Below are 12,175 nucleotides of genomic sequence, written 5' to 3'. Positions count from 1 at the left end.
CACCAACAGGGACTGCAATGGCATTGTATTCAAGTACAAGTACTATAATATGGAGTTGGTCCCCCTTTTGCAATCGGTGCATATGTATATATATATATATATATATATATATACATATATATATATGCAGTATATATATATATATATATATATATATATATGTATATATATATATATATATACATATATATATATATATATATATATATATATATATGGCATTCTCCTGATGAAGTCTTGTGATTGTAAGAGACAAAACGCGTAGAGATACATTACTGAACTACATTTAAGCTGCTGGGTTCGGGCTCCTGGCCGACTTTCGTTTCGGTGATAATACCACTGTGCACCGTGTCTTTGGAGTAGACAGATAAGCCCTTTTATGTTTTTTACAGTGTGAGTGCATATATTGCATTTTATCCACTAAATCAACTGTTTGTTACATATCACACTATGGTATCTACCATTCTTTTTTATGTATCGAATGGAGGAAAATTGAGTTAAGTGAGAAAATTGTGCCTATAAGGCAGCAAGTGAACAGTCAGTTCTTGAAGTTGATGTGTTGGAAGCAGGAAAAATGGGCAAGAGTAAGGATCTGAGCAACTTTGCCAAGGGCTCAATTGTGATGTCTAGGCGACTGTGTCAGAGCACCTATAAAAAGGCAGGTGTGGGGTGCTCCCGGTATACAGTGGTTAGTACCTACCAAAAGTGGTCCAAGGACGGACAACCTGTGAGCTGGCAACAGGGTCATGGGCGCCCAAGGCTCATTGATGACCGTGGGGAGCAAAGGCTTGATGCAGGACACCTTCAAAGGTTTTGTGGAGTCCATGCCTCAATGTGTCAGATCTGTTTTGGCAGCACGTGGGGGACCTACACAATAGTAGGAAGGTGCTTTAAATATTGTGACCTCTGGTCACTTATCCCCACACCCAAGAGCTAGCCAGTGCAGAGAAAGGTGTGCCCCTGTCCCTGGCGTCCCGGCCGTCTCCATGACGACCGGGACGTCACTTCACTTCTGATTGGCATGCCCCGGCAACACAGGGCAGCGGGGCGTGTGCCCAATGACATTTATAGCCTGCGGACTAATTAATCAGTGCCTCAATTAATCAACAGTGCCTGTGGATGATTACAGGACAAAGCCCTGATTGGCTACCTTCAGTATTTAAGGCAGAGAGGGTTTAGCCTCCCTGCTGGTTATAGCGTGGATTCTGTCTGTTGCAGACCTGCTCCTGTCTTGTTCCTGCCTGTCCCAGTTTTCCTGTGGATACTCTGTCCGTTAACAGGACCTCCTGTTGTGAAATTATTGCTTTGCACTTGGACTCTGCTGTCCCGCTGGTGACCCTGACCCTTTGGCGTATTATTTGACCATTCTACTTGCTTGTGACCCCTGACCTCGGCTTACGTCTGACCATCCATTACCATCTACTCAGCCTCCTCTGGCTTGCTGCTGTGGTGTTGTTAATGAACTTGCACTACGCTAGGAGTTAAGTCCTGGGGGCATCCGAGTACCTGTGAGCACATAAAGCTCTATAGTAAAGGCGGCTGCTATAGGTGAAGACCTCTGTCATCAGTTCTGCAAGTTCGTTATCAGCCCAGCAGCCTAACACTGAGGAAGTGCGTTACCCACCTATTCACACCAGGACCACGTAGTAACAGGCGGTAATAGCAAATATTAAAAATACCACAAATAAGATTATAACGATATCTTAAAAATAACATGATGGGTATTACACTGCAGAAACTCATGTAATTCTTAGATTCAACTGCTTAACAGCCTAGTGCGGCGGTTCCCAAACTGTGCGCCGCGGCTCCCTGGGGTGCCGCGGCGCTGTCACTGGGGTGCCGCGGGCCAGACATAAAAAAAAACCCAAAACACAGAAACTTACCAATCCGCCGGGTGCCAGGACCCAGCAGCCTCCTCTCTCCTGCAGCTGTCACTGAATATCGACGTCAGTAATAAGCTGCAGGAGAGAGAAGGTTGCTGGGTCCGGGCACCCGACGGATTGGTAAGTTTCTGTGTTTTTTTTTTTTTTATGGCTGACGCTTGGCGCGGGGCAGAGTGAGAGGGATCGTGGCAGAGGAGGGGGACAGAGGATGGTGACAGCGGGACAGAGGAGGAGGACAGAGGATGGTGACAGCGGGACAGAGGAGGAGAGCAGAGGATGGTGACAGCGAGACAGAGGTTGGTGACAGCGGGACAGAGGAGGAGGACAGAGGATGGTGACAGCGGGACAGAGGAGGAGAGCAGAGGATGGTGACAGCGGGACAGAGGTTGGTGACAAGATGGTGACAGCGGGACAGAGGAGAGCAGAGGATGGTGACAGTGGGACAGAGGAGGGGGACAGAGGATGGTGACAGCGGGACAGAGGAGGGGGACAGAGGATGGTGACAGCGGGACAGAGGAGGAGAGCAGAGGATGGTGACAGCGGGACAGAGGTTGGTGACAGCGGGACAGAGGAGGAGAGCAGAGGATGGTGACAGCGGGACAGAGGTTGGTGACAGGATGGTGACAGCGGGACAGAGGAGGAGAGCAGAGGATGGTGACAGCGGGACAGAGGTTGGTGACAGGATGGTAACAACGGGACAGAGGAGGAGAGCAGAGGATGGTGACAGCGGGACAGAGGTTGGTGACAGGATGGTGACAGCGGGACAGAGGAGGGGGACAGAGGATGGTGACAGCGGGACAGAGGAGGGGAGCAGAGGATGGTGACAGCGGGACAGAGGTTGGTGACAGGATGGTGACAGCGGATAGAGGAGAGCAGAGGATGGTGACAGTGGGACAGAGGAGGGGGACAGAGGATGGTGACAGCGGGACAGAGGAGAAGAGCAGAGGATGGTGACAGCAGGACAGAGGAGGAGAGCAGAGGATGGTGACAGCGGGACAGAGGTTGGTGACAGGATGGTGACAGCGGGACAGAGGAGAGCAGAGGATGGTGACAGTGGGACAGAGGAGGGGGACAGAGGATGGTGACAGCGGGACAGAGGAGGGGGACAGAGGATGGTGACAGCGGGACAGAGGAGGAGAGCAGAGGATGGTGACAGCGGGACAGAGGTTGGTGACAGGATGGTGACAGCGGGACAGAGGAGGAGAGCAGAGGATGGTGACAGCGGGACAGAGGTTGGTGACAGGATGGTGACAGCGGGACAGAGGAGGAGAGCAGAGGACGGTGACAGCGGGACAGAGGAGGAGAGCAGAGGATGGTGACAGCGGGACAGAGGTTGGTGACAGGATGGTGACAGCAGGACAGGGGAGGAAAGCAGAGGATGGTGACAGTGGGACAGAGGAGGGGGACAGAGGATGGTGACAGCGGGACAGAGGAGGGGGACAGAGGGTGGTGACAGCGGGACAGAGGAGGGGGACAGAGGATGGTGACAGCGGGACAGAGGAGGAGAGCAGAGGATGGTAACAGCGGGGCAGAGGAAGGGGACAGAGAGCAGAGGATGGTGACAGCAGGGCAGAGGAGGGGGACAGAGGGGCAGAGGAGGGGGACAGAGGGGCAGAGGATGGGGACAGAGAGCAGAGGATGGGGACAGAGAGCAGAGGATGGGGACAGCAGGGCAGAGAAGGGGGACAGAGAGCAGAGGAGGGGCACAGTGGGGCAGAGGAGAGGCACAGCGGGGCAGAGGAGGGGGACACAGCTTGAGAGGGGCAGTGGAGGGGGACACAGCGTGAGAGGGCAGAGGAGGGGACAGCGTGTGAGAGGGCAGAGGAGGGGACATTGTGAGAGAGGGCAGAGGAGGAGGGACAGCGTGACAGAGCAGAGGAGGGGGGACAGCGTGAGAGAGGGCAGTGTGTCTGGATGCAGAGGGGGCAGTGTGTCTGGATGCAGAGGGGCAGAGTGCCTGAGGGCAGAGTGTCTGGATGCAGAGGGGGCATTTTTGCATACAACTAAATAAGTATTTCTGTCCTGACCTAAATACTTATTACAATTTTTTGACCCAACTACTTCTAAAACAGGACTGCTCAATAATTATTTTGGAGGGGTGCCTTGAAAAAATTTGGAGACTCTAAGGGTGCCGCGAACTGCAAAAGTTTGGGAACCACTGGCCTAGTGGTTAAATTAAATTGTTGACAACGGTCCATAAATTAATGCATTTTAAATAAATACTTTATACCTTTTTCAGAGGCTTTAACAGAACAATGCCACAGCCTTCCCCTCTTCCATATCCATCTGCTTTTTTGGAAAATGGTTTACTTGTTCCTTCAGGGGAGATCATTCTTGCCTTACTGAGTGCAACATAGACACGTGGTTCAATGGTACAACTCACACCACCGCATATCGCCATCTCACAATCACCTGTTTGTTAGGAAAAACATGAATGTATTAGTAATCATAAAATGTAGGTTTTGTACAGTTTAGGGCAATCCCTCTGTCAGCCTACAGTTCAGATATGGTGCTTTCCAGCCCTAATTTACTGACAACCTCCATAAATTGTATAAAATACTTTTTTAATGGCATCTGACCTGCTTGCATGTGGCTGTTACACATATGCATCCTCTTCACTAAAGTACTGCTGTAGCTAATAAAAAGTTATTAATAAATCCCAGAAGATACATTTTCCTCACAATTATTGATATTTGTAAACCATATAATTCTGCTGCAGCAAAACACAGATATTTCATATAAGGTACCCATTTATTAGACACTTATTGATTGGCATGCTAAAAGTATCTTAGTTACTCTAAATTATGTTTACCATTAACCAATATTGAAAAAGCTATGTTTTAGGCCATGTGCATGTGGCCATTTTTAAATTCATCACCCCTCTATTACTTGAGAACCGAGGAGAGTTGGATACATTCACACAGCATTTTACAGAAGTGGATGACAGAGCAGATGTAAAAAACAAGTGAATGTCTACTTTACCCCATTTATGTTCTGTCATTCATCTCTGTAGAGTGTCCATGTGCACTCACAGCTCATCTATCATGGGCTGTGAAAATATATGTTTTTCCTACAATCTTTTGTTTAAAAAAAAAACGGAATGGAGGGGAACTGATATAAAAATAGTCTGTGACTTAACATTTGTTTGTATTCAGTCTAGTGGCCTAGCTAAAGATCCTTGGGCATACTTGCCTACTCTTCTGGAATTTTCGGGAGGCTCACAAATTTCGGGGAGTACTCCCGGACTCCTGGAAAAGTAGACAACCCTCCCGGATCCTAAAAAATGCTGAAATTCATGGCATTGAATATCGGGGGGGGGGGGGGGGGGGGGGGTAGGGGGCGGCTTCGTCACATCATTAAGTGAATTTAGGTATTTTATAGTGGGGGGCGTGGCTATGGTGACGCAAAGACATCACTGCGCTCTCTCCCACCCCGGTCACGTTACATGTCTTCGCGGAGGACAGAGTCACAAAGTTGGCAACTATGCACTAGTGCAATACCTGACTCATATTGAGCAATAACATGTTGAACCTTGTAATCTAAATTTTTTTTTGTTTTTGTTTTTTTTGTTTTGTAAGCATTTTGTAAGAGTTTTCAATAAAGAGTTTAAGTGGATCCCAAGGAAGGCTTTCAGAACCTTTCTCTATAATAAATTTTGAAAGACAAGCAAAATCCCAACAGACAAAGTTGAGCAATTTACTTTGATGTGGTTGAAACCAATACAACCTTTGTGTATTAATACATTTAGCTATATAACAATCTGCATGTATGAACTTTATTTCACACAGAGGTGTGTTTGACACCACAATCTTGTCCCATTATTTTGACAGGAACTTCACATCACTACTCTGTGCTGTGCTGCTCTTTCCACGGTCTCTCATTCTGTGGCTTCCTGCTTACCTCTATTTCCCTCCTCCCGTCATGACACTGCCCACACATGCAGCCCTGTCCTTATTAATATAACCAGGTTCTTGTCTCCTATAAGATCAGCACACTTTTCTGCTGCTGTGAGAAATCTGATTTCCTTTCCGAACTCCATGGCAGCCCTTACAATGGGTTAATACCCTGATCAGCTTAGTGTAGAAAGGAAGAATTTGCTCCACCTGAACCCTATATAAGGCAGCTCCTCCTCTTCCTCAGTGTATTTTCTTCCTGTCTCAGTATGTGTATGACAGGGTAGTGTAGAGTAGCGTTTTTTGTTTTGTTTATTGTCTTTTCCTAGAGGGCTTACCTGAGGTTTCTGGCTCTCCTCATAAGGCTGGCTGTCTCACAGTTCAGCCGGGTGTGTGCCGGGACTGGACCGTTCCCTGCCGTGGAGCTCTGCCTAGGGCATCTGGAGCAGGACCTCAAGGATGAAAGAGGACGCGTGCGCGCAGAGCGTGCATGCGCAGTACGCTGCACAGATTGCTGGCAGCGCAGGCTCTGTTTATCATATCACCTGTCGGAAGGAAGACAGGTGGAAATGGTTACCATGCTATGGACACACTTTGATGATGTCAGGGCAGACACCAATCTTAAGCAACTGACGCCCATTATATGAGGCTTATTGTTGGCTATAGGTGGATGTATGCTGCAGGACCTAGCAGCTATCTGGATACAGTGCCCTATGGACCAGAGACCTGCACCAAAAAAGCTGAAGGACACCCCAAGGTAAACCCTTAGAGTGGGTGTTTGTGTACTTTAGAATAGCTTACTTAGTACCTTTTCGTCCTATTGTTTACAGTACCTCTGTTGAGCTTGTGCTGGGAAAAGGAAAATGTAAAGTTAAAAATCGGGTGTGTGCAGTTTGTGATGGTTGATTGCCGGAAAGTTAGAGCCCTTAAGTTGTGGGCCAGCACGTTGCATACAGATATTGAAGATAGAATAAATAGATTGTACCTTCTAAAGTTCTTAGAGGTTATGCAGAAAAGAAATGATTCCTTCTGTGAAGCCTCGTTGGATACGATTGTGTTCTCTTCTAAGAGCACGGACTCTGCAATTGTAGCAAGAAGGGCGCTTTGGTTACGTCTATGGGCGGCAGATCACCAATCCAAAAGCCGTCTGACAACGCTTTTGTATGAAGGTAAATTCTTGGTTGGGGAGAAACTGGATAATCTAAAGGATAGGCTAGCAAGTGGTAGAGTTAATTGTCTACCACAAGACAGAAATGGGAGACGGTTCCACACTTATTCTCCAAGGCAACAGTTTAAATAAGCCCGTGCCTATAGGCCTGGAAGACAGTATTCCATACACCAAGATAATAAGGCAAAGCAGTCCTTTCGGCCCTTCAGATCAAAAAGGGGGAAACAAGGACAGCAAAGGACCCAATGACTATCTGCAGATCTAGTCTCCACTAACTCCAGTGGGCGGCAGGATATCACGCTTTGCAGAAATTTGGAATCAGACTACACAAGACAAATGGGTCCAGGAGATATTCACCAGGGGTTATGCCATAGAATTTCATACCTGGTCAAAAGGAAACAGATTTGTCCAGTCAAGAAGTCCCACGTCTTCCTTAGAACAACAAGCATTGGAGGAAAGCCTAAAAAGCCTGGTGAAAACAAAAGCTACCAGGAAAACATGGGGTTCTATTCCAAGCTGTAACTCGTTCAGAAAGCATCAGGTGCCTTCAGAACGGTACTAGATTTACAAGCCCTCAATTGCTATGTGCGAGCAAAACACTTTCGAATGGAGTCTATCAACTCAATCCTCAAGGCAGTAGAAACAGGAGTTTTCTGACGGCGATAGAGTTAAAGGATGTATATTTTCATATCCCGATCACGATCCATCACCAGCAGTTCCTGAGGTTCTGCATTCAAGGACGCCACTTCCAATTTACTTGTCTTCCGTTTGACCTTACCATGTCTCCAAGAACATTTACCAAAGTCCTTATAGTTCTCATAGCAACACTCAGAGAGAGAAGAGTATCTTTGTGGCCGTAGCTGGATGATATCCTGATTTCGGCAAAGTCAGAGGAAGCGGCCTTAGAGGTTACATCCCAGGTAATCCGGTTCCTACAACAGCACGGTTGGTTAATCAATGTATCAAAAAGAAATCTGATACCCTCACAACAGCTAGTGTTTCTAGGAATGCAAATAAATACAAGAACGGACAAGGTCTGTCTCTTTCAGGAAAGACTGGACAAAAGCCAGCCACTGCCGCACCAAGTCCAGATTTAATATCGAATTTAAGCACGAACGTGTCTTTGCCTTCTAGGAATGTTTTCCTCAACAATAGGAATCCCTCCTTGGGCAATATGGCATATGAGAGAGCTTCAATCAAACATCTTTGTGTCTCTAGATTCCAAAATCAACCTCTCAAGGTCGGCAAGACAGTCCCTGGATTGGTGGCAGCTCCTAGGCTTGAGAAAGCAAGGTGTGTCTCTCTCATCATCATCATCATCATCATTTATTTATATAGCACCAACATATTCCGTAGTGCTGTACAATTGGGGACAAACATAGTAAACTTATAAACAAACTGGGTGAAACAAAGAGGTGAGAAGGCCCTGCTCGCAATCTATGGGACAATGGGAGTTTGACACATGAGGTTAAGGCTACATTTTGCAATGTGGCCCAGCCAGACTGCAAAGGTAAAAGTGATTCATAAGCTAAATGATCCTGTCACACAACAATGTTGGTCAAGGGGTAGTATATCAGACTGGTGTGTTATTACCACAGATGCCAGTTCAATAGGTTGGGGCACTCACATGCAAGGAATGGTCGCACAGGGCACTTGGTGAGACGAAGAGAGATTTCTCCAGGGGAATATATTAGAGATGAGAGCGGTCTGGCGTGCAGTCCATTACTTTCAGTCCTATCTACGAGCCAAACATCTGCGAGTATTCTCCGACAAAAGGACTGTTGTAGCCTTTATAAACAAGCAGGGTGATATCAAGAGCAGAGCAATGCTGACCGAAATAATCACACTAATGGCATGGGCAGAGACGAATCTGAAATCTCTCTCAGCCCTTCACGTGGCAGGTAAAGACAACGTGGTGGCGGACTATTTAAGTAAACACCAAGACCATCCAGGAGATTGGGAGCTGCATGAAAAGGTCTTTCAGCTCATACGACACAGGTTTGGGACGCCAGAAATAGACCTGATGGCCACAGAGAGCAATACCAAGGTACCCCTATTCTACTCCCGTCACAGAGAAAACAGGGCCCTAGGGATAGATGTCCTGTCAATGCAGTGGAACTTCAAGCTGGGGTACATGTTTGCTCCCTTTCCAGTCATCCCTCAGGTACTCAGGAAAATAAGGAAGGAAAAGGTGGGGGTGGTAGCAGCCGTCCCGGGGTGGCCCCGTCGCCCTTGGTTCGCAGTAGCACTGAGGATGCTGCTGGAACATTCATGGCCGTTGCCGTTCAGACCAGATCTCATACATCAGGGTCTGGACTCCCTCGGTTTGGTGGCGTGGAGACTGAGCAGCGACTATTGAAATCCAAGGGTGTTTCAGACGAGGTAATAGACATTCTAATTCAGGCAAAAAAAAATAATTATTTTATAATCTATTACAGAATTTGAAGAAAATTAATTTGTTGGGCGGGGAACATGGCGAAGGATCCCATGTCCGCCAGTGTTCCAGATGTATTAGAGTTTCTTAAAGATGGTTTTGTTAAAGGACTAACACCATCTACATTAACGGTGCACATATCTGCTCTTAACATCCTTCTTGATACCAAGCTGTCATATCAGGATCTCGTCTTCCAATTCTTTCAGGCTCTAAAGAGGTTACGACCAAGAGTCAAACCATTCTTAACCCCTTGGTACCTTAATATTGTCCTGGAGCCTTAACCACTGACCCCTTCGAACCATTACAGGATATTTCTCTCAAATGGCTCACTTGGAAAGTGCTCTTTCTAGTGGCAATCACTTTGGCTCATCGGATTAAGGTATCTACCCAAGGTTGTCTCTTCCTTCCACATCAATCAAGAATTGGTACTACTGTCTCTCTACCCTCATCCCACTAATAGCGAGGAGAGACAACTCCATACTCTAGATGTGGTGAGAGCCATATCTACCTACATTGTCAAGGCGGGAAATCTTCGGAAGACAAAGCAACTATTTGTACTTCCTAAAGGTCCTCGCAAAGGACAGGCCCCATCCCAACCCACATTGGCGAAGTGGATTAGAGAAGTGATTGCACAGGCCTACAGGGGGAAAGGGGCGTGAGGTACCTAAGATACTGAAGGCACATTCAACTAGAGTGGTAGCTACCTCCTGGGCGCATAGAACCCATGCATCGGCAACTGACATCTGTAAGGCAGCCAGATGGTCATCGATGCACACTTTTTCTAAGCATTATCTGCTTGACATTTCAGTCTCTAAGGAGACACAGTTTGGGAGAAAGATTCTCCAGCAAACGGTGTAAATCAATTTTCTGTTTGACTGTATTAAGGTGTTGGTTTTTATTGCCCTCCCGACTAATGTACTGCTTTGGTATATCCCATTGTAAGGGCTGCCATGGAGTTGGGAAAGGAAAATTGAGAATTATACTCACCGTTAATTTCCTTTCCTTGACATACTCCATGGTAGCCCTATATTTTCCCACCTTTTTTCTAATAGTTGTGTTATAGGACAACTTGGGTAGCTACAAAAGACACTGAGGAAGATGAGGAGCTGCCTTATATAGGGTTCAGGTGGGGCTAATTCTTTTTGTCTACACTAAGCTGATCAGTGTATTAACCCATTGTAAGAGCTGCCATGGATGCATGCTATGTCAAGGAAAGGAAATTAACGGTGAGTATAATTCTCAATTTTTCTGATTAACTACAAGTTGTTCTGTATCCACCAACTTCAAAACTGGAAGCACTTGGATTTGTAGGAAAAGAAGAATTCTTAAAGTTGCTTTGACACCAGTCAAATCAATCTTAAAAATGAACAACGAACTCAAATTATTAATTTTTATCTCAACATAGCAGAGAATGTCCTTTTGAATACAGAAGATTGTGATTCTGACATGCTCAAATCATTCATTTCTGTCAAGTGGCTTATTTATTCATAGTTGCATCAGTTTTTTACAGTCCAACTGGCCCACTTGAGCACCAGGGAAGTGCATGGTGGCCTTGCTACTTGAGTGCCTGACCCTCTATCTTTCAGATGGGATGGGGGAGGCAACCCAACTCACACCATGCATTCCAGCACAATGTTTAGTGGCGCTGCACCTTTAAGCATCGCAGACAATACATAATGACATTGTGATGCTGCAAGTGTAGAGTAGCCAGACCTCAAAGAAGGCAGGTGCAAAGGACCAGGGGGTTAAGATAAGATATAGTATGGCTTTCCACGTCTAAACAAGTGGCCCCAATCTCAATAAGAGAAGAATTTGTCCAGACAATGCACTATTTTACAATACCAATGTCAATCTCCAACAAGTTTACATGGTAAAAACTGGGGTGGAGATTGTGACAAATTGCAATTTAGGAAATGTACCTTGATATATAACTCATACTCTATCAACAGTACCTACATCAAATGTCAGTGTGCCTGCAATGTCCTAACAGCCACAAAGACACCGCATTGTACCAATTAGCATTACAATATGACAACTATTGCAAGATAAGCTCAAAATGATGGACCTTGCAGGGCATGGGCAGTGAAATGTGTTTTATATATTACATGCAATAGAGAAAACTTAGTTAAGCAAAAAAACAAGATTTCATTTCATGAATGAGATATTTTAATGGCCTAAAAAGGGAGGAAGCAGCATTTGGGGGCAAATCCGATTTAGTCCAAAAATGTCTTTAACTTTCCAAAGGGGACCAACTTTTACAATGCAGATATTTCTACTCAGCTGCTACATTCAATGGGACACCTTTCACTCATTATACGTGTATGACACATTTAACATGTTAAGTTGTAACACTTAAAGACAGCCCAAGGTTCCCTATACATAATTTTGTGACATACACGGGCTTAAAAAGAGGGATTATGGAAACTTTTAGTAGGTAGTACTTTGAAATTAGGTTTTAAGATTTGCAAATGTACATTTTATTCATGGACCATTAAAATGCAGAATAGGAGAGACACTTATATATGCGATGTGCAGCTAATTGACATTTAGGAAGCAAATCTATTATGCACTAGATATAGAGCGAATTATGAATTTTACCAATCCGAGTTGGAACTCATATTAGCAAAATGTTACTTTCCAATGATATCGGAACTTTGGGCTGTCATTTTGTGTTGAGAAATGATGGGGCTAAGGTCTACATGAGTGATCGACAACAGGTGGCCCTCCGAGCATTCACCTGTGGTCCCCAGTTCCTTCCTGCTTTATTGTTATATTTGTTTGTTATAACTTGCAACAC

The 12,175-nt window shown here is 45.8% G+C and overlaps 1 protein-coding gene across 1 annotated transcript in view; it reads right to left on the bottom strand.

Annotated features, from left to right (window-relative positions):
• Positions 1–12,175, bottom strand: part of LOC142157980 (mycocerosic acid synthase-like polyketide synthase) — a 41,656-nt gene that overhangs the window by 14,707 nt on the left and 14,774 nt on the right. Inside the window, 1 exon segment of the mRNA XM_075211475.1 lies at positions 4,114–4,295. Within this exon segment, the coding sequence (XP_075067576.1) occupies positions 4,114–4,295 (182 nt within the window).

The sequence above is a fragment of the Mixophyes fleayi genome, chromosome 5 (assembly GCF_038048845.1).
Source record: "Mixophyes fleayi isolate aMixFle1 chromosome 5, aMixFle1.hap1, whole genome shotgun sequence".
Lineage (NCBI taxonomy): Eukaryota > Metazoa > Chordata > Amphibia > Anura > Limnodynastidae > Mixophyes > Mixophyes fleayi.
The sequence above is the reverse complement of the archived record's forward strand: the minus strand, read 5'-3'. Positions and strand labels throughout refer to the sequence as shown.